Genomic DNA, 21,087 nt, shown 5'->3' on the forward strand with positions numbered 1-21,087 from the left:
GGGGGGGGGGGGGTCGGTCTGGTGGTGGGCTCCTGGTGAAACCAAAGGTCGTACAGACCGGTACCGTTGGAAAGCTCGTAACCGAAGGTGGGTGCGCGTCAAACGGATTGGAGTACAACCGGTAAACGTGTGTGTGTGTGTGTGTGTGTGTGGGGGGTTATTAGTTATTTAATGTTTAAACTTTAATGTTTCTGTGTAAATGTAATATGGTGACCAACCAACCAAGCAACAACACAGTCGAGTCTGTTACGGCGCGCCCACAGCGCCTCCCTGTGGCCACTTCCGTTTATGACTTTCAAAACAAAACCAATGGTTTTTTATTGCTTACCTCTCATGGTCTCGTTCATCAAAGAACAATGACATACAGTGTGAAGGAAGTACTCAGATCTCTACTTAAGGATAAATACGAGTGTAAAATACTAGGTTACATGTAAAAGTACAAACACGTTTTCATAAAAATGTACTTCAGAGAACCAAAAGTAAAAGTACTCATTATGCAATATTATTGTTTCAATGTGTTCATCGCTTTAAAGTTGCAGGTTGTTATAAAGATGTTAAATCTATAATACATTGTCATTAGTTATATTTTTGTTTTAATTCAGCAAACTGTCAGATAGATGTAGTAAAAGTAAGTTTACCTGAGATGTAGAAATACTCAAGTACTTCAAGTACTTAGTTACATTTCACCACTGTTATCATAACTACATTCAATAACTGTTTTTCCAGCTAGTCAATAAATGTGAGAGCAGTGAAATATTGTTTCTACTCAATATAATAATACTCACCAAATAGCTGCTATTTTAACATCACAAACTGATCTGGAAAAATACATAAAACTATATTCAAATGAATGTGTTGCTCATCTCAAACCTTCTTTCCCTACACAATTACACAAAGAGAGATGGGTGATCCACAGAAATATAATCACCAACTATTTTCATCATCTGTTCATCAGCAAAAGTCATTTTTCATAAAGGAATGCTGTTTTCAGTCCCTCAAATATGGAGATCTTCTTTTCTCTGTTATATCATAGATGTCATCACATACAACACACATTTCAAGACCTTTATTCTTAAGCCAAGCACTTTTCAAACCTTGAATACGCCACACTAAAAAGTGTTTTCAAGGATTTCCAGCACCCGTGCCAACCCTGTGCCAACGTCACAGCGCTGACAGCATATCCAACCCTTCTCACGCAGGGGGCGGGCACGCGAGTCACATTTGCATAAAAAAAATGAAAATGGCGGACTGTCTGATGAGCCTCCACTTCCGGTCACGTGTCTGGTTCGTCAGTTTCAAACCGATGTCCGGTCAAACCCGGCAACTTTTAGTAAAAATATTCCACCACAAGTAAAAGTCCTCATTCTCTCTTTTAGAGTAGGACAGTATACTACTATATGATACATAGGCTAATAAAGGTGAATTATTATGATAATACATAATGGTAATCTCTAGCTCACTATCGTGGTAGAGAAGTGTAAAATAGTCTGAACTCACAGATATGTTGTTTTTATTTATAAATATTTATATCATTGGTTTAATTTCATTGGATTATTTCTAACATTTAAATTTAGAATATTTGAATTTTGGCCTGCTTTAACGGCACTTGCCCGTTATAAACTGTAAGACAACCTTGAGTGTTAAAGGGACAGTGTGTAACGTTTTAAGTAATTTATTAGCTAAAATCAATATGTTCATTCATAAATAGGTCCTCTTAAGTGTAAAATGACCTCTGCCAATAATCTGATTCAAACTTCTAAGCAAAGAATTTCTTATTTGTATTTACATTATGCCCTCATATATATATTTAATTTAATTATTTTCAGAGTCCACAATACACGTTTAAAGGATATTATCCAGAATGGGTAACTGATTCAGCGGGTCAAAAAGATGAGTTTGTATATCTAGAACTGAACCTTCTCCTCACACAGACACAAAGAGGAAACACACGGAAACTCAAGGAAGATACAAGTTGTATTGTTTCAGCTCCAGCGTTTCATCGGTTCCTTCAACAACAAAAAAGTGCTTTAAGTTTTCAACGTACAAATAAATCCCTAATCAAGAATAAAACACTTTGTTTTCACGTCCACAAAACAATTGGAAGCGCTTCACGACTTCACTCCACTGTGTGATTACTTCAAAACGTGTTTACGGCAGCTGGAAAAAAACACAACGGTTTCACATAATTATAAAATACTGGCATTCAAATTTAAGACTTTGAGTATTTCTAAATCAGATTCGTCGCCATTTGGGTGGATTCTAAATGTTCAAAAGTCTTTTTCTACTCTCGATAGTCATGCTTTACCTAAAGCAACCACAAGGTGTCAGCCATTCACTGTTTCTATTAGCACAGAGCTGAAGAAATGCTTTTTTCCTACTGGTTCTACAAATACTGTACAAACACAACGCTGCTCAAATCTGACACGTCTAAATCCAGATCCTCCTCTGTAGGGATTTAAAACAAAAACAACAACAACCCTTCAAGGAGCTCAGTGGAAATGCAGTTCCAGTTCCAGAGCGGTGAAACCTCCCAAGACGATAAAACAATAAATTACTGAGCTAGAAAACAAACGTATTTAAAACGAACTCAATAGGTTGGGTTTTTTTCCAGGTGTGCAATCATGACAGTGAGCCAGCTCACCATCATGTCGCAGGTTCTTCGGCGTCGAGTCCAACACCTGAACCTTCTTGTCGCCACTTCCTGTGTCTGTTGTGCAACATCCAACAACTTCCACAGAAGAAGAACTGAAGCTGATCCAAATAAGGCATCGAGAAGACAGTCGGTACAAAAAATAACTCTGCTAGCAAACAGTTTTTACAAAAAGCTGACTGGGCAACATTTTGTTCTCTGAAGAAACGTTACAAAAACTACAAAAAAAATGTTTATTTATCGTAAAGGGTGACGAGAAAGTGACTTTCCAGGTGATTCAGACCTTTTTTTTTTCAAGCCAAACAGGAAACGGCGCAGATGTGATGCTGAACGCTCCCAGAGTCCCGCGAGGCGTCTCAACGGTCAAATCCGAAGTTCTCAAAAATGCAAATAACATGCGGTGAGCAGGAAGAGTGTAAGAAAGGTGTTTCTGAGAGGATTCACCCGTGACATCGTGATCAACTTCTACATGTGGTTAAAGTGATCACAGCCTCATTTCCAGTTTAATTCGTATCCGCTGTCGGGATGGCAACGACACGAAAATGTGATTCACGATCATCAAATATGCTTAAAACTCGGAAAATGGCAGCAAAACTATTGGAATCACATTTTGTCAAGAAACTCCATAAAACAAATATTTTTCTTCGTAAACACTGGAAAAGGACAAATAAAAAACAATGTATTGCTGAGTGAAGTTTCCTACTCTTTTAACTGGAATATGGATTAATTCGTTTACTCACAGACCAATATGCTATACTGAGTATTGGCAAATAATGAGCGGAATTTTGGCTTCGTATTTTTGTGATTATTTCCTTATTTTGTCACAAACTCTCTCTATGTGATGACGGGAAGTCCTGGTTTAAATACTGGAACTCAACGTAAATACAGACCCTGAAGTAAACTTATCTTTAAATACCGTTGAGGAAATTTGCGAAAAAACACGTTATAAAGTTAGTTCATAACTTTGTCTCACTTTTGACAAATTCGATAACCAAAACTAAAACGGGTCGTGACACTGGGAACATGTTTTTAAGCAATTATTGCTGGACAGTGATAATTCACCAAAAGCTTGCTGGTAATCTGATCCACCTTAACTGTACCTCTACAGAACGTTCCATGTACCAGTAAATGGAGACACAATCAATAAATTGGTGCTCATTTCATGAAAATGTCCGGAGCCTGCGTTTCCTCTGATGCTTCACTCGAGTCCTGGTTCAGGTTCCCGTTGGTGGGCAGAGCCGAGGCTTGCTCCAGTAGCTGGACCAGGTAACCGTCCTCAGCCCTTTCCGCTGCAGAGAAGCTCTCGGACTGAGACAGGCCCGACGCCGGCGAGGCCAGCTGGGCTACGGGAGCCGACAGAGTCCGCGGGACCCTGCAGGAGGACTGGTCGGCACTGACGGGGTCCGTGGAAGCTGGTGACGGTGCATCTGCGGTCTGTGGTTGCGTGTCATCGTCGCCCTGATCTAGCGGTGGGGGGTGACCCGCCGTGATCGCCGCTTCACCCCCTGGAGGCTGGTAAGGCGGAGGCCCCGTCAGTGGGGAGCCATCGGGGGTCAGCGGGGCCTGGCTGTGGATGATGATGGGGTCTGGGGAAGGCACCGGGGTGTCACCCTCGTCCGTAGCGTTGAGATCTCCGGCGTCTTTGGAGGGGCTCTGGTCCGGGGATATGGAGTCCGGCTGGTGGGAGATGATGTGGAGGCTCAGACCTGCTCTGGGGACCCTGCTGGCTGACGACGGCTTCCCTCCGGAGGTCTGGACTGGACTTAGCAGCACCGGCAGCTCCTGACCCAGAGGCTTACGGGGCAACTCATCAGGCTTCCCTGAGAATGAAAGACATCAACCACAGCTGATCAAAGTTCTCAACAAGCACACGATGCCGATAAACAAAGGCATATGTATACAACTCCTGATTGTGTACATCATCAATGTAGCATTTTTAAGAGCGAGAGGTGAAAATGGAATACAAAAGTGGGCCAAGGCAGCTTCCCTGAGGAACTCCACAGTCAATAAGAAGAAGCGAGCAATAAAGACTCAAATGGCCTCATTTATTTTTTAATAAATCTGCTATATAAGGTGGCGCCTAAAACTAATTTGTGGTGTCAAAAATCACACCAAGATTCTCAATAGACGTGGATTCTGAGAAGCTAAAGGCCCAAGAAGACCATCAGGTAACCGACCAGCCTTAGAGGTTCTTTTTGGTCACAAATTTAAGGAGTTGTGACTTTCAGGGTGCTTCGTCCCTTGGTGCATATTGAGGTCGAGAAACTTGCATATTTGACAGCTGCGTACCTGGAGGAGGAAGGTCCAGCTTCATCTTCCGCAGTTCAGTCATGGAGGCCTGAAGCTGCTCGAGGATCACGTCGTCGCTGTAGAAGAAGGTCTGAGCGATCCGCTCCTGCAGGAACTCCCTGAGATCCTCCAGACACATCTTCAACAGCCGCTCTGCACAGCACAAACACATCACATCACGTTGTTGCTGCTCTGTGTACTTTTACATGTTCTTTAATTATGTAGAAAATGTTGTTGTGTGGTTTATTATTGGATCCTCATCTGCTGGGCCCTCAAGCCCAGCTCGTCTCGCTGAGGTCCACATTCAACAACATGATTGAACATGGCACTAACGGCAAAGGTAAGACATATGATTAGAGAATAACATGAATATGTATGTAAACATACGCTGCTGAACATAGTTCCCAGCAAAACAAACACTCATTCATGGCGTCCTAAAGATGGTGTGCCAAGGTGTTTCCTTATTTGGGTTTTAAACATTTAAACATTCATTTCTGTGTTCATTTAATCAAGGTTTCCATCGCTTTATATAGCTACTACTGAGGCATTCTGTTGCCTGTCTGGTAGCGTCCATATAAAATTCAAAATGTTTTACGCCTTTTTATGTGTAGTGTACCGTTGCCATAGCGACCGTTGTAGCAGGACCACTTCCAGGCTAAATGTGAGATTTTACAATCAGCGACTGTAACTGGAGTAGTAACATTACCAAGCTAATTTTCTGTAAGTGCAACATTAAAGCAGTGGAGTTAGCATGCTGGCTAGCTCGCTAACTGGTGGACAGCTGGCTAGTTAGCTAGCTTGCTAATTCTGCAAATGTCCAGCTAACTAGCTAACTAGCCAGACAGACAAGTAATTTCCAGCCCCACTGGCGTGTGTTGTCACCATAACAAACAACAACAACCGTCATTTTCTTTCCCGCAGGTAAAATGACCACTGGAAGCGGCTGAATGTCCCGTTCTATTTCTGCGGCTGTGTGATCCTGAAACAAGGACTTGGTCCTCACTCTTGTGGATCTTGAGGACGGTGTAGGACATGGCAGTGAGCAGCCTCTCGCCCTCCAGGATGAAGACGTCCCACAGGCGAAGGGTCAGCGTGAACGGCGTCTGCAGAAGAAAAGACACAACCAACCATCAGCGAAGTCAAGGTGACTCGATTGTGTGTTCGTCGCCCTCCTCAGGGTTCCTCCACCTTCTCCAAGGCCAAATTCAAGCACTTTCCAAGCTTTTTAAGGTACATTTCCATGCTTTTCCAGCCCCTTCCAGCTGTGGTAAACTCCATATTTGTATCAATCCAATGGTCAGTATTCAGTCTACTTATTATGTCACTTGTTCATCACATTAAATGAGATGTTATTGTCCTCTAAACAACCAACATGATGTTTGGAGACAGCTTTTTACAGAAGGACCACAAATGAAAGGAAAACTAATTCCACTAACAGATCCACAGAAATATAATCACCAACTATCTTCATCATCTGTTCATCATCAAAAGTCATTTTTCATAAAGAAATGTCAGAAAATGCTGTTTTCAGTCCCTCAAATATGGAGATCTTCTTTCTCTGTTCTATCATAGATGTCATCACATACAACACACATTTCAAGACCTTTAGTCTACATCCAAGCACTTTTCAAACCTTGGAAACACCACACTAAAATTCAAGGGTTTTCAAGGATTTCCAGCACCCGTACCAACCCTGAGTTCCGAGTCAGGAGGTTTGTCTGGGTCCCTTCCAGACCTCAAGAGGGCCCGCGGGCCCCTCCAAGCCGAGGCCACTCAGCAGCCCGAGGAAGTGCTGACAGCGGCCGATCCTGCCAGACCGCCACCACAGGATTGTGGGAATGCGTGGAGGAGACTAATAGCAACTCCTAATGTCCCCGAGCTCAGATATCACCGGAGGTTTTATGCTGAAATCACCTAAAACTGGGTTTGAAAAGGAAATCTGAGGCATTCTTTTGTTTTTGGTTTATTGGTAATAAGTTACTGTTGTGTTTTTAAGGATCGCCTGTCAATCAAACAGTCTGGACATGAATGTGATGCTTTGTGGACAGAGGCCATGATCTCGGTGGTGGGCAGAACCCTATGGTGTTCCTCATGGGAACTTATTTCAGAAAGAACATCTGTCCTGTTGTCGACGGCGAGGGACAGAGATTTTCCGATGCCGTTTGATTTCCACGTACAATGTCCAGAACAACAACGGGAGGTGAACCCAGAGATTCTTGTGCTCATTGTTTCATCCCCCTGGTGGTGGGTCTCCCACATTACACATCATCAAACGTCACTTCCTGTTGCGGCTTCCCAGCTCTCCCCCCTTCACACTGAGGTGGTCTCTCTTGAGACGACCTTCATCGCTGCTCAGAAGAGGAACCCTGACCCCCCATTCTGTCTCTGGACCTTTTACACCAACCACGACGTGGAATAAAGGAGGGATGAGGAGGCGGCGTAGAAAGGAGCTGTTTGGTAACTGGACACAGAGGGACAGGAAGTGGACGACACATGAATGAAAGCAGCTTCCTCACCCTGTCGATGAAACACTGCAGGAACCATTTAGTGCTGTAGATCCCTGCAGACATCTGCTCCCTGTCCTGCAGAGAGAGAGACAATCGTTACATATCTGCAAGGCATCAAACGCTCGCCGCCGGCCTCACGCTTCCTTTCTCCGCGTTTTGTGACCTCACCAGATGTTTCTTCAGCTTGGGAAGGAGTTTGGAGATGATCTGATCGTGATGTGTCTGGAATCGCTGAAGTTTGGGAAACCCGGGAACAAAAAATCCTTCAGAAGAAAACAAAAGAGTAACTTAAGACGAGTCGATCTTCCTTTTCCTTTACTTCACGTTTGAAAACAGGCATGAATTTCACGATGAGAGATGTGCGATACGTCGATCTTCTTTCCGATCCGATGGTGTTGACGATGCTGATCCGATACTGTTTGGAAAATCAAATCTAAAGAACTTTAAATTATAGCTTCACAATGAATAGACTACTCGTTCTTATGGTTTAATTATGAAGAATTATCATCTGAACATCTTAAAATGTTTGCCTGAACATTTTAACAAACATTTTTAACCCATTCCTCAAATGTCCCCTCTTCCACAGGTGTTTGTTGAGGAACCACAGCATTGCAGGTTTCCCTTTAAGGCGGAAGAAGAAGTAGTTCCTCCCAGCTGGGTGTCCTTTAGATCCCGGTTCCCCTGTGTTCCTGTTCACCACATAAACTACCGATGCGACCCCACATGGGCCCCGCCCCTCCGTCTCACCGTGCATGCCGTGTTTCTGGTTGGTCAGCAGCTGCGACAGCGCCCAGAAGGCGTCCTCCTCGTTCATGTACATCAGCAGCAGGGCGGCGATCTGACTCATCCCCTGACAGTAGCTCACCTCCTGCAGGTACAGAAGAAGAACACGTTCCCACAGCGATTCCACAACATCCCATGAATGTACGTATTTATGTTTGTAATGAATCCTCCCAACGTGTGACAACGCCTCCTTAACCTCGTGAACCTCGTTAAGGTCCTTAGGGTGATGATGTTGATGCTTATTGTTGCTTTTATTCATATGAGGACAAACTGTCATCTTATGGGTGTTTATTGATCGGGGCGGTTGGGCTAACATGCTAGTGGGAGCGTTCACTTGTTGTCATAGCAACGACAAACATCCAGTAAAGCAACTGTTTACGTCGTCTATGAAAAGTGTCGCAATTGCACAAAACAAGACGTGTCTTTCTAATTACGTACTTTCTTTCTTTCTTGACGTAAAAAGATGATCGTTTCAATTAAACAAACCTCCAGAAAAGGTTCTGGGTGGAACCATAACACCATAAAAGGTTCTCTGTAGAACCGCTCATAGGGGGTTGTAGGTGGAACCTTTCCCAGGTGGCTCTAGGTATAAGCCTTTATGTTGGGTTTATGTTTATGTAGAACCCTCTAAAGGGTTCCAGCTGGAACCTCTTCGCTGCATCGGCAGGCTCTGAAGGAACCCCCGAGAGGAGAACCTCAGAACAGAATGGAGATCTGAAGTTAAACTGCTGTTTCAGTGTTTTGTCGTGCGGTGAAGTAAAAACCAGCAACGTACCGTGTTGTAGACTGAGTACGCAGAGAGAACGTGGAAGAGAGACTGCTGCCTGTGGAGGGAACGTCAGTGTTACTGTGGTTCTGATCATGGTGATGTGTAGTTATTCCAGAGTTTTAAATGTATTTTCATGATTATCGGGATAATATTGTAAATTATTTTGGGGATAATTGTCATTTCGTGATCCAGAGCAAAACAAAGTATTCATGTTATTTTTTCATTCCAACAACGATCTGTAAAACTTCTTTCACCAAAAGTAGAAGCAAGTTAAATAAGACAAAAAAATAATAAAAATAACCATAAGGTGAATTAAATACCCACACAGCGTATTTGGGCCGAGAGAGGTGGGCAACATTCAGAGAAAAAAAGTCCCAAATTTAACATACTAAATACTAAATATTATTTTTTTCCTACAGTGGCCCTAATACGCCGTCGTAGATAGCCGAGTTCAAAATACGTACAAATACTAATAAAACATAAATAAACATGAGAATAAGAATAGTAAATACTCCCAACAAGAAACCAGACGAGGAGAACAGAAACTCATGAGTCAATAACAGAGAACAAACTCTCCTCACCGCCGCCCACAACACTTTCCACGGGTCAGTGACATCACTGTGTGACGGGATCCGGTTCCACCAGAACCCGCCAGCCCCCTCTCTCACACTCAGACCAGGTTCACAGCGGGGCCACAGAACCAGAACCAGAGGCTACAAAGGCCTTTTCCACCCCGCGGACCCGCCGTTGGAACACGTGTTTCCAGTTAAAGCGGGTGAAACCAACCACAGATGGGGAACGTGGTGGAACACTTACTTGACTCCGAAGCGGTCCATGAACATGACGTGGTTTCTGAAGGTCCTGTTGATGTCCAGGTCGATCTGCTTGATCTCCGACGAGGACAGTCGGGCCTGCTGCCTCATCGTCTGAGAAAGGAAACAAACCGTCGTAGTGGTCACTTCCACATGAAGTAAACCGACCGACTGTGACACTGTGGTGACGTTTGGTAGTAACAACAGTTTCCTTTATTCTTCTTCTTATTAGAATAGCTTTGCTTGGAGAGAGTGCATGCTGCAGGGTGGATAACACACACACACACACACACCTCGTATTTGCCCTGGTTCTCCCTCTTGGCCCGCTCCACGTCCAGCATCAGGGCCCAGGCCCGGCCTCGGAGCTGCAGGGGGATCCCCTTGTAGACCCGCTTCACCATCTGGCAGCAGGAGAAGATGGTGAGTCACCGGAGAGCTGACCCGCCTACAGTCGTGTGTGTGTATGTGTGTGTGTGTGTGTGTTGGACGTGGATGATGTAACTTCTTATTCGGGTGTTTAATCTCCCAATAAAACAGTAAAATTGTGGCTCCTAGTGGCAGCACAAGCTTGGAAATGTTTAACTTAATTATTCAAAGTTATTTTGAGTGCCGTTAGTCCAGCCTCCTCTGCCTGTCAGATACTGCTCAGGGTTTAACAGGATCCCGATAGTTGGTCCTCTGCCTGTCAGACACTGCTCAGGGTTTAACAGGATCCCGGTAGTTGGTCCTCTGCCTGTCAGACACTGCTCAGGGTTTAACAGGATCCCGGTAGTTGGTCCTCTGCCTGTCAGACGCTGCTCAGGGTTTAACAGGATCCCTATAGTTGGTCCTCTGCCTGTCAGACGCTGCTCTGGGTTTAACAGGCTCCCGGTAGTTGGTCCCCTGACTGTCAGACGCTGCTCAGGGTTTAACAGGATCCTGGTAGTTGGTCCTCTGCCTGTCAGACGCTGCTCAGGGTTTAACAGGATCCCGGTAGTTGGTCCTCTGCCTGTCAGACGCTGCTCAGGGTTTAACAGGATCCTGGTAGTTGGTCCTCTGCCTGTCAGACGCTGCTCAGGGTTTAACAGGATCCCTATAGTTGGTCCTCTGCCTGTCAGACGCTGCTCTGGGTTTAACAGGCTCCCGGTAGTTGGTCCTCTGCCTGTCAGACGCTGCTCAGGGTTTAACAGGATCCCTATAGTTGGTCCTCTGCCTGTCAGACGCTGCTCAGGGTTTAACAGGATCCCGGTAGTTGGTCCCCTGACTGTCAGACGCTGCTCAGGGTTTAACAGGATCCCGGTAGTTGGTCCCCTGCCTGTCAGACACTGCTCAGGGTTTAACAGGATCCTGGTAGTTGGTCCTCTGCCTGTCAGACGCTGCTCTGGGTTTAACAGGATCCCGGTAGTTGGTCCTCTGCCTGTCAGACGCTGCTCAGGGTTTAACAGGATCCCTATGGTTGGTCCTCTGCCTGTCAGACGCTGCTCAGGGTTTAACAGGATCCCTATAGTTGGTCCTCTGCCTGTCAGACGCTGCTCAGGGTTTACAGGATCCCTATAGTTGGTCCTCTGCCTGTCAGACGCTGCTCAGGGTTTACAGGATCCCTATAGTTGGTCCTCTGCCTGTCAGACGCTGCTCTGGGTTTAACAGGCTCCCGGTAGTTGGTCCTCTGCCTGTCAGACGCTGCTCAGGGTTTAACAGGATCCCTATAGTTGGTCCTCTGCCTGTCAGACGCTGCTCAGGGTTTACAGGATCCCTATAGTTGGTCCCCTGCCTGTCAGACGCTGCTCAGGGTTTACAGGATCCCTATAGTTGGTCCTCTGCCTGTCAGACGCTGCTCTGGGTTTAACAGGCTCCCGGTAGTTGGTCCCCTGACTGTCAGGTCTTCCTTGTCCAGACTTCTTGAAATGTGGCTCAAACCCTCGGGGACTACACCAGAATCAGTGAACCTGAATCCAGCAGACTCGGTCCAGGTTCAGACCCGGTCTCACTGAGTCACATTGGGAAACCCCGTTTCTCACTCACCCTGTCGCTGTTCTTGTATTTGTCCCACTTCTTCACCATCTTCAGCCACTTCTCCGCCCGCTCCACCTCCAGCTGCTTCCTCTGTGGGGGGACAGACCTGCTGAGACCGGGTTCACATCGGACCAGGTCCGCCTCACATTTCATTCTGTTTTACCTTTTCCTCGTGAGCAGTCGGCGCCGGCAGCTCGTCCTCGCTGGGAGAGAAAAATAAATAAATACACCAATCATCATTAGATCTGCACATGGATTCACCAACCAGGGGGCTCCTCCACCTTCTCCAGGGTCACATTCAAGCACTTTATTCTAAATCCAAGCACTTTCCAGGCCTTGAAAACACAGACTTACTGCATGAAGCCGAAGCGGTCCATGACTTTGTAGATGCTGTAGTTGGCATCTTCCCAGGGGTCGATCTCCACGCCGCCCTGCCTGCCCTGCACACGCACACGCACACGCACACACACACACACACACACACACACACACACACACACACACACACACACACAGCAGTTTAAACATCTGTAATCAGTCAAACTGATCTCGGAGCAGCTCTCCAACACAAACAAGCGTTCACCAGCACAAAGTTACAAAGTTCACGAGTTTGTATCACAGAGGGGGGGTGGGGGGGGTCGGGGGGCTCCTCACTCCCCTCTGCGTGGTTGGCTGGAAGGCAGCCAATCAGCGAGGAGGAGAGAGAGAGGGCGAGTGATGTCAGCCTCATGGAAGTGAGAAGACTAAAATACTTCCTCACCGAGAATATCAGCCTGATTCGTTAACTGTTGGAGTTCAACAGGACGGCAAGGACTCGGGTTCAGGGTTCAGGGTTCAGGGTTCAGACTCCTCCGGGGGACCGGACGGGGATCAAGGCTCCGTTCTCTTCCAGCAGAGAGAATGCAGCTTTAAGGCACTTCAGCCTGGGCTTCACTTCTCAGAAGCGGAGGTTTGCCTCCTGCCAACCAAAGCTCCATTTTTAAAACGCTCTCCTCAGATCTGCTTCCACAGATTAAAGACAGCAGGATGCGTCAGAGAGGTGAAGCCTCCTGTGTGTGTGTGTGTGGGGGGGGGGGGGAGGTTTTTACCCAGAGTTCCCCTGGGCTAAACTCCTCCTCCTCTGTGCTGTAAACCAAAAACCAGCATCCAGACACAGATGTGACCATGACGCGGACGAAAGCCGCTGGAGGTCAGTGTCAAGTTAGTCGCTGCAGTGTGTCACACACAGAGAGAGACACACACACACACAACCACACACACACACACACACACACACACCCTGCGACGCTGCCAAGCTAAATTTAACCTCCGTTCCCCCCGGTTTCACCGCTGTCAGCTCCTCGTTAACGTGAGTTTCCCTTGTTTTGTTAGTTTCAGTCTCTGGTCATCGTTCTCACACCAAACCACCAAGCTATTATTACACAACATGTTATTAATGCATTCTGGCAGCGTCCTCGTCACACATACACCTACACACACACACACACACACACTCACACCTACACACACACCATGTGTTAACTACAACGAAGCAAGTGTGAACTCTTCCTCCTACAACGATGACATCACAGGGGATGAAGCCGCTACGACGGGCTGAGAAACATCACAAGCAGCATCTCACAGATCCATACTTCACCATCACAGATCCATACTTCACCATCACAGATCCATACTTCACCATCACAGATCCATACTTCACCATCACAGATCCATACTTCACCATCACAGATCCATACTTCACCATCACAGATCCATCCTTCACCATCACAGATCCATCCTTCACCATCACAGATCCATACTTCACCATCACAGATCCATACTTCACCATCACAGATCCATACTTCACTATCACAGATCCATACTTCACCATCACAGATCCATACCTGACATCACAGATCTATACTTCACCATCACAGATCCATACTTCACATCACAGATCCATACTTGACATCACAGATCCATACTTCACATCACAGATCCATACTTCACTATCACAGATCCATACTTCACCATCACAGATCCATACCTGACATCACAGATCTATACTTCACCATCACAGATCCATACTTCACATCACAGATCCATACTTGACATCACAGATCCATACTTCACATCACAGATCCATACTTCACATCACAGATCCATACTTCACATCACAGATCCATACCTGACATCACAGATCTATACTTCACATCACAGATCCATACTTCACATCACAGATCCATACTTCACATCACAGATCCATACCTGACATCACAGATCTATACTTCACCATCGTAGATCCATACTTCACCATCACAGATCCATACTTGACATCACAGATCCATACTTCACATCACAGATCCATACTTCACCATCACAGATCCATACCTGACATCACAGATCTATACTTCACCATCATAGATCCATACTTCACTATCACAGATCCATACTTCACCATCACAGATCCATACTTCACCATCATAGATCCATACTTCACCATCACAGATCTATACTTCACCATCACAGATCCATACTTCACCATCACAGATCCATACTTCACCATCACAGATCCATACTTGACATCACAGATCCATACTTCACCATCACAGATCCACACTTCACATCACAGATCAATACTTCACCAGATCGATATAAATATATATCACAAACTCACCGTAGCATATTTCAGGATGATATCAGCTCGTTCCTCTGCTATTAGAGTCTCAATGTCTTTCTTCATGTCAATATCTGCAGAGAGGAAGGGAAGAGCCGTATGAGCTGGAGGACGACAACAACAACAACGACAACAGAACAGCTGATATGTGTGGGCGACTGTTGGCCTTGAAACCAGAAGGATGAGCAGCAACACTGAAGCTTGTTGTGACTTCATCGCCTGGAAGAAACAGTTATCAACGGAGAGGCTAAGTGTCAACCATTGGTCCTTATTTCTTAGTCAACAGAGATCCCGTTTCAACTGCTGTTAAAGATGTCCCGAACTTAAACAAGTAAAAACCTTAGTTACGCACTAAACCTCCGATTGACTCGGTTGTTCTTGAACCGGCACCAGACCTGAAACGGACAATGTTTGGTGATGGATTCAGACAAAGACCCCAAAACAAGACCAGCAGGAAACCAGACTGACTAGGTGACGGCCAAACACATCTGCCAGCAGCACGGCATCGTGGGTATCAAAACATCGTCTCCTCTGAAACAACCATCCCAGCCGGAGCTAACCCCCCCAAACACAGTGAGGGTTTTAATCCTCATTGTCTGTACGGATCAACACCCGGGGCAGGACCCCCACTGCTAATCTGGACACGCAAACCGTCTGGATTAGGAATGTCTCCAAAGAGGGATTATGAAAGCGAAAGTCTGTCGGAACAAAGAGGCTTGCAGCCGCGACGGGTTCACATCTGATTCCCATTGTCCGTTACCTAAAAGACAGCGAGACTTACGAGGTTCCTTGGCGGTGTCACATGGCCTGACACGCCGACGGTGATACAGAAAGTAGTTCTTGGTGTTTGGTCCCAGACTGGGAGTCTGAATGTGGGTTAACCCGGGTGAATAATTCAGAACGGGGACGACGGAGGTCCCGGGTGTGTCTTCTGGTCATCTGCCGGTCGTTATTAACGCTCGTCTTCAGGATCCTACGACTTCATACTTCTTCTGGAACATTAGTCCAGAGCAGAAAACGTTACAGTGAAAACACGTATCCATGTCCAACACGGCAAACATTCAAAATAAAAGACATTTAAATATACACACCCCAGTTAGAAAAACATGAAAATGACTTTCACGACACAAAACGAGAGCTCAATGACCTAAAGGACCTATCTAACCCCCCAAACCCAACCCTAAAGGACCCCGTTCTAACCCCCTAATCCTAAAGGTGGTTCAGCAGAGACCGACGGGGTCCTTTAGGGTTAGGGGGTTAGAACAGTGTGTTCTAACCCCCTAACCCTAAAGGACCCCGTTCTAACCCCTAACCCTAAAGGACCCCGTTCTAACCCCCTAACCCTAAAGGACCCCGTTCTAACCCCTAACCCTAAAGGACCCCGTTCTAACCCCTAACCCTAAAGGACCCCGTTCTAACCCCCTAGCCCTAAAGGACCCCATTCTAACCCCTAACCCTAAAGGACCTCGTCGGTCTCTGCTGAACCACCAGAATCCAAAACACTGGAGTGGAATCTGTTTGACCACCGTGACGACATCGTTCATATCTTCTAGAGCTGAAACAGTCAGCTGGGTGTTCAACTCGACTCTCTGGATCCAACTATAATCATATGTTAGAAATAGTTATTGGTCTCCATGGTCATCCATTTGGTTTATTATTATTATTATTATTATTATTATTATTATTATTATAATAATAATAATAATAATATGGTTTTGATCTTTTGGAAGACTTCCCACCATCTGGGAATGTGATGATTTTTTTAAAGATCCATCCGTCGCTCCTCCACCGTCCAAATATGGTCACTTCCTTCTACTGGTTGCAAAAAGAATCCAAGATGGCGACCTCAAGGCTTCAAAACCGTAGTCACCATGACGACAGCCATTCTTACATACATGTTTATTGCTTTGCACCTTTAAATGTCTGAAATATACCTGTAATTGATATCATTATCCAATACATAAAAACGAAATGTCTTTGAATGTAATACTTCAATGATAATACTAAATGTATGTGCATATTTTATATTATGATGACTATATAAACAGACCCTGAGCTCTCATCTCACCGCTGCTGCTGCTGCTAAATATGTGCGTTAAAACAACTTCAGCATGATTTCGCAGCAGCGGCAGCGGCTACCGCGACCGCGGCAGAGCGGTAGCGGCAGAGGCGGCAGCGGCAGGCCTCCGAGGGCTCGCCGTGTGGCGGCTGCAGAATGCTCATCCAGTCCGACGACGCTACGGACACATCTCACCGAGACCCGGAGCGGATTTCACCGCCCGAAGCGTCGCGTTGAGACGGTAAACAAACCCGCACGCTCCGGCTGGACGAGCCGCGATGCCGCGCTCCCAGACGGCGGCGCCTCGCGCGACATCCCGTTATCTTATTCTAATAAGAATAAACAAAGAGGACACAATGGCCGGGCGTCGTTACCGTGCGTCGCCGGTGTATCCGCTATCCGTGCAGCGACACCGCTCCGGCTCCTCGGGGCATTCTCCGGGGGAAGCGCCGCTCCAGCAGGACCAACCACCGGGCTCACAACAATAGCCTCCCTCCGTCAGTCCAGAGGCTACCATCAGACCGCGCGCACACACACACGCACACACACATCCACACACGCTCAGTGCGGGAGACCGAGGGCAAGACGAGATCCTGGTCCAGGATCCGAGCAGCACTGTGCAGGCGGTCCGTATGTGGGATCCGGTCTTACAGATCCAGGACCGCCCCCCCCCCCCCTTCTCCTCCCCGACACTCGGCGGCTCCTCAGGGCTTTCCTCTGCTGCCACCTGCTGGACAAACCCACAAACACACCACGATGGCAGAAGAACTCCACTGGAGCACGTACAAATACTAGTCTTGTGTAATAATACTCACATACTACTGTAAAATGTACTCCAGAGATGGTATTCCTCATAGCTGCTTCCTGTTTAAGTTAGTTTTATGTAAATATAGAAAATTAAAATGAAAAGACTTAACCTCCCATTATTATAAATAAATACAATAATTAAGAAAATGTAGAAGTTGCAATCATCAAATATATATATATATATATATAAATATATATAGCCTATAAACAAAAGAATATAAGTAAACACATGTATTTATTTATTTGAAATGTTATATATGAGTAATAAGTAATATATATATTACTCATTACTCATATATATATATATATATATATATATATATATATTACTCATTTATTTCCCTTATTCGTTTCCCTCTTGTTATTTCTTCACACGTATGTAAATGAGGGGGCGCGGCTAGAAGGTGTCTCTTTACAGCCATTGGTTAATCCATATGAGCGTCCACAGATTGATTGAACACTAATCGGTGTGTTTTCCTTGAAACTGACCAATAAAACATAAACAACCCTGAACTATAATCCGTCTGGAATATAAAGGTTACTTAAAAACAAACCAATGCTTGGTGTGGTGTGGGTTTATTGAGCGTAGAAAGAGACGAAGTGGTTCAAAGGTGGAAAACTCATCCACGTCAGGAACATCTGGATTCCCAACAAAACTACAGCCAATCAAAACACAGGGAAGCAAAGTGCAAAGAGTTAGTGGGCGGGTTAGTGCAAACAGCAGGCCTTCACCACAGAACACACCGCAGAGGCCACGCCCCCTTCTACCACGCCCCCTACAGGACTCTCCTCAAGGAGTAGGAGGGGAGGAAGAAGGAGGAAGAGGACGGGAGGAAGGAGGAGGAAGAGAAGGAAGGAGGCGGAGGAGGAAGGAGGAGGAGGAGGACGGGAGGAAGGAGGAGGAAGAGAAGGAAGGAGGAGGAAGAAGAGGAGGAAGGAGGAGGAGGAGGAGGAAGGAGGAGGAGGGGAGGAAGAGGAGGAAGGAGGAGGAGGATTGGAGGAAGGAGGAGGAAGAGGAGGAGGGGAGGAGGAGGAAGGAGGAGGATGAGGGGAGGAAGATGAGGAAGGAGAAGGAAGAGGAGGAGGGGAGGAGGAGGAAGGAGGAGGAGGAGGAGGGGAGGAAGATGAGGAAGGAGGAGGAAGAGGAGTAAAGCGGGGAAAGAGTGCCGGGCATCATTGTTTTGTCTTGATTCATTTATCGCGGTCAGCGTTGATGACATCATCGGCAGTTTGGGTCGCTCATCACCGACTCAGACGCAACAAAAGTTTTCTGATGAAACGGCTGCTGGGTGAGGCGTCCAAGGCGTCAGTGTGACATCACCTCGTAGTGACATCACCGGGTGGCGAGGAGGCGGGCGCCCCGGCGGTCAGTTGGCCCAGGCGTACGCGTACAGGCCGCTCTCCCTCCACAGCCGACAGCGAGCGGCCGAGGCGTTCTGGACCACCGACAGCCTGTCGGACAGGAGAGCAGTGGCTGCTGGGTACTCCGGCCACGCGTCCTCCATCTTACCTGCGAGACAGAAGCGAGGGATGTTATCTACCATGTGACATCACACACGGTGGAAAGGCTGCTGACAGACCTCACCTGTCTTGGCGAAGGTGGTGAGGTGGCGTGTAATGAGGCTCTGGAAGCTCCGGTCGCCGTCGGAGAGCGGCGTCCCCAGCGCCGCCTCCAGCCCGCCGAAGAACGCCACGGCGTCCAGACAGTGGAAGGAGAAGCGGCTGGGGAAGGTCAGCAGGTCATCGAACACGCTGACGGGGGCGGACGGCGTGTGAGTCACCACGTAGCGGTACACGGGACTGTGGAGGGCGGCTGCACGGGGAGGAGAGACCTGTCAATCAGCATTAAGCCCCGCCCCCTATAGCATCCCCTGCTTCCTGGTCTGGTGGACTCTAAACGGACCATAATGTACTAAATGAACATCATGCTGGATTGAAGAAGACTTGAAACTAGAGATTGAGACCATAAACTCATGTTTACAATGTTTACTGAGATAATACATCAAGAGAGAAGTAGGACCATTTTCTCATAGACTTCTATACAACCAGAGAGGAGTCGCCCCCTGGTGGCCAGCAGAGAGAAGTAGGACCATTTTCTCATAGACTTCTATACAACCAGAGAGGAGTCGCCCCCTGGTGGCCAGCAGAGAGAAGTAGGACCATTTTCTCATAGACTTCTATACAACCAGAGAGGAGTCGCCCCCTGGTGGCCAGCAGGGAGAAGTAGGACCATTTTCTCATAGACTTCTATACAACCAGAGAGGAGTCGCCCCCTGGTGGCCAGCAGAGAGAAGTAGGACCATTTTCTCATAGACTTCTACACAACCAGAGAGGAGTCGCCCCCTGGTGGCCAGCAGAGAGAAGTAGGACCATTTTCTCATAGACTTCTATACAACCAGAGAGGAGTCGCCCCCTGGTGGCCAGCAGAGAGAAGTAGGACCATTTTCTCATAGACTTCTATACAACCAGAGAGGAGTCGCCCCCTGGTGGCCAGCAGAGAGAAGTAGGACCATTTTCTCATAGACTTCTATACAACCAGAGAGGAGTCGCCCCCTGGTGGCCAGCAGGGAGAAGTAGGACCATTTTCTCATAGACTTCTATACAACCAGAGAGGAGTTGCCCCCTGGTGGCCAGCAGAGAGACGTATGATTCTATTCTATCTACTTCCTATCCTTGTGCCAGGTAGAATCCGGGTCTGAGGGGTGCTGTGGTTTACCTGCAGCCCTCCAGGCCAGGTCGTTGTTGGGACAGGTGACCCTGATGTCGGACGCCATGGTGGTGTAGGCCCTCTCCGGACAGCGGTCCGTGGTGGGGCAGGGGGCGGAGCTCGGATACAGGTCCAACGCCGCCATGGGGAGCAGCTCGCTGAAGGACTGAAGTTTATCTGCAACCAGACAACGATACTCTGAACTCCTGAAATCAGCTCTTCCTTTTGACTCATTTACCTTCCTGGTGTTTCCACGGCAACGGGTACCTTTAACGAACCAGCGGTAGTCCCCCCAGGTCCATGTCGAGATGTTTGCAGCCGCAGGGCTGCAGAGCAAACACACACAGTGAGATTGAGTCCATGGGGGGTCAGTGTCCCGGTCCTGAACCAGGTGAGCTCTCACCTGAAGTCCACCTCCTGGTCCGTCGTCCCGACGACGAAGGGGACGTCGCTGCCGCCGCCTTTCTTCTCCCACACCTCGAAGGGCGGAGCTTGGAGGACGTAGCCGTCGACCACGGCGATGGGGCCCATGAAGCGTCCCCTGGTGGGGAGGTCCATCTCGTCCCCATCGGAGGACGGGTACTCCTGCCATCACAACGCCATGATTGGTAATAATATAATAATAATAACGATAATAAGCCTCGGCCTCGTACGTGATTTAACTTCGTAAATTACATTATTCATAATCCATCCGGCGGTTATGAAGGGATTTCTTTTTTATATTAATCTTAATGGAGTTGGAGAAGCTTCTGTTAAATTATCATTTCAATATTGTTTTAATGTCTTCAATTAAAACGGCACAATTAGGAAAGTTCAGGTGCTTCGGAGATGAAATCCATCGTCTCCTGATATTACAGTCTTTGATGAAAATCCTGAAATATTAACGGGAATATTAAAAAGAATGTGCTGTATTATTGTAGATATGAAAGGACTTTGATTTGAGAGCTGAGAGACTGGGCGGGTCCGGGTCCCGGTCCCAGCCCCGGTCCCGGTGCCAGCCCCGGTCCTACCTGCAGGACTTGTCTGACGGAGAGTCCCCGGAGGCAGGCGGCGTCG

General features: G+C 47.1%; 2 protein-coding genes across 3 annotated transcripts in view; both read right to left on the minus strand.

Moving 5' to 3' along the window:
* Positions 1 to 1,841: 1,841 nt before the first annotated feature.
* Positions 1,842 to 17,376, minus strand: LOC311018691 (USP6 N-terminal-like protein). The gene is made up of 14 exons (XM_084017715.1): positions 16,892 to 17,376; positions 14,459 to 14,532; positions 12,157 to 12,242; positions 11,966 to 12,005; positions 11,812 to 11,892; positions 10,104 to 10,211; positions 9,815 to 9,924; positions 9,005 to 9,053; positions 8,194 to 8,314; positions 7,615 to 7,709; positions 7,456 to 7,521; positions 5,943 to 6,042; positions 4,940 to 5,092; positions 1,842 to 4,470 (listed from the first exon to the last, which is right to left on the minus strand). The coding sequence occupies exons 2-14, from the start codon at positions 14,522 to 14,524 to the stop codon at positions 3,806 to 3,808; spliced, it is 1,740 nt and encodes a 579-aa protein (XP_083873841.1). The 5' UTR covers positions 14,525 to 14,532; positions 16,892 to 17,376; the 3' UTR covers positions 1,842 to 3,805.
* Positions 17,377 to 17,884: 508 nt separating this feature from the next.
* The window catches only part of LOC311018678 (para-nitrobenzyl esterase), a 27,560-nt gene continuing 24,357 nt past the window's right edge, over positions 17,885 to 21,087 (minus strand). For both annotated transcript variants that reach the window (XM_084017695.1, XM_084017696.1), the window contains 6 exons: positions 21,042 to 21,087; positions 20,435 to 20,616; positions 20,299 to 20,357; positions 20,041 to 20,208; positions 18,910 to 19,137; positions 17,885 to 18,834 (listed from right to left, as the gene is read on the minus strand). The exon at positions 21,042 to 21,087 is cut by the window's right edge and continues 151 nt beyond it. In XM_084017695.1, coding sequence (XP_083873821.1) covers positions 18,692 to 18,834; positions 18,910 to 19,137; positions 20,041 to 20,208; positions 20,299 to 20,357; positions 20,435 to 20,616; positions 21,042 to 21,087 — 826 coding nt within the window. In that variant the 3' untranslated portion in view covers positions 17,885 to 18,691. The remainder of the gene's footprint in view (positions 18,835 to 18,909; positions 19,138 to 20,040; positions 20,209 to 20,298; positions 20,358 to 20,434; positions 20,617 to 21,041) is intronic.

Source organism: Eutrigla gurnardus, assembly GCF_963514095.1.
Source record: "Eutrigla gurnardus genome assembly, chromosome: 1".
NCBI lineage: Eukaryota > Metazoa > Chordata > Actinopteri > Perciformes > Triglidae > Eutrigla > Eutrigla gurnardus.

What these genes read in the sequence shown, in the direction of transcription:
- LOC311018691 (XM_084017715.1), bottom strand. Translation starts at nt 14,524, where the DNA reads ATGAAGAAAGACATTGAGACTCTAATAGCAGAGGAACGAGCTGATATC. An exon ending in CGACTGCTCACGAGGAAAAG is followed by an intron (nt 11,893 to 11,965) that starts GTAAAACAGAAT and finishes GTCCCCCCACAG; the next exon opens with AGGAAGCAGCTGGAGGTGGA. An exon ending in ATGGACCGCTTCGGAGTCAA is followed by an intron (nt 9,054 to 9,814) that starts GTAAGTGTTCCA and finishes TTCCCTCCACAG; the next exon opens with GCAGCAGTCTCTCTTCCACG.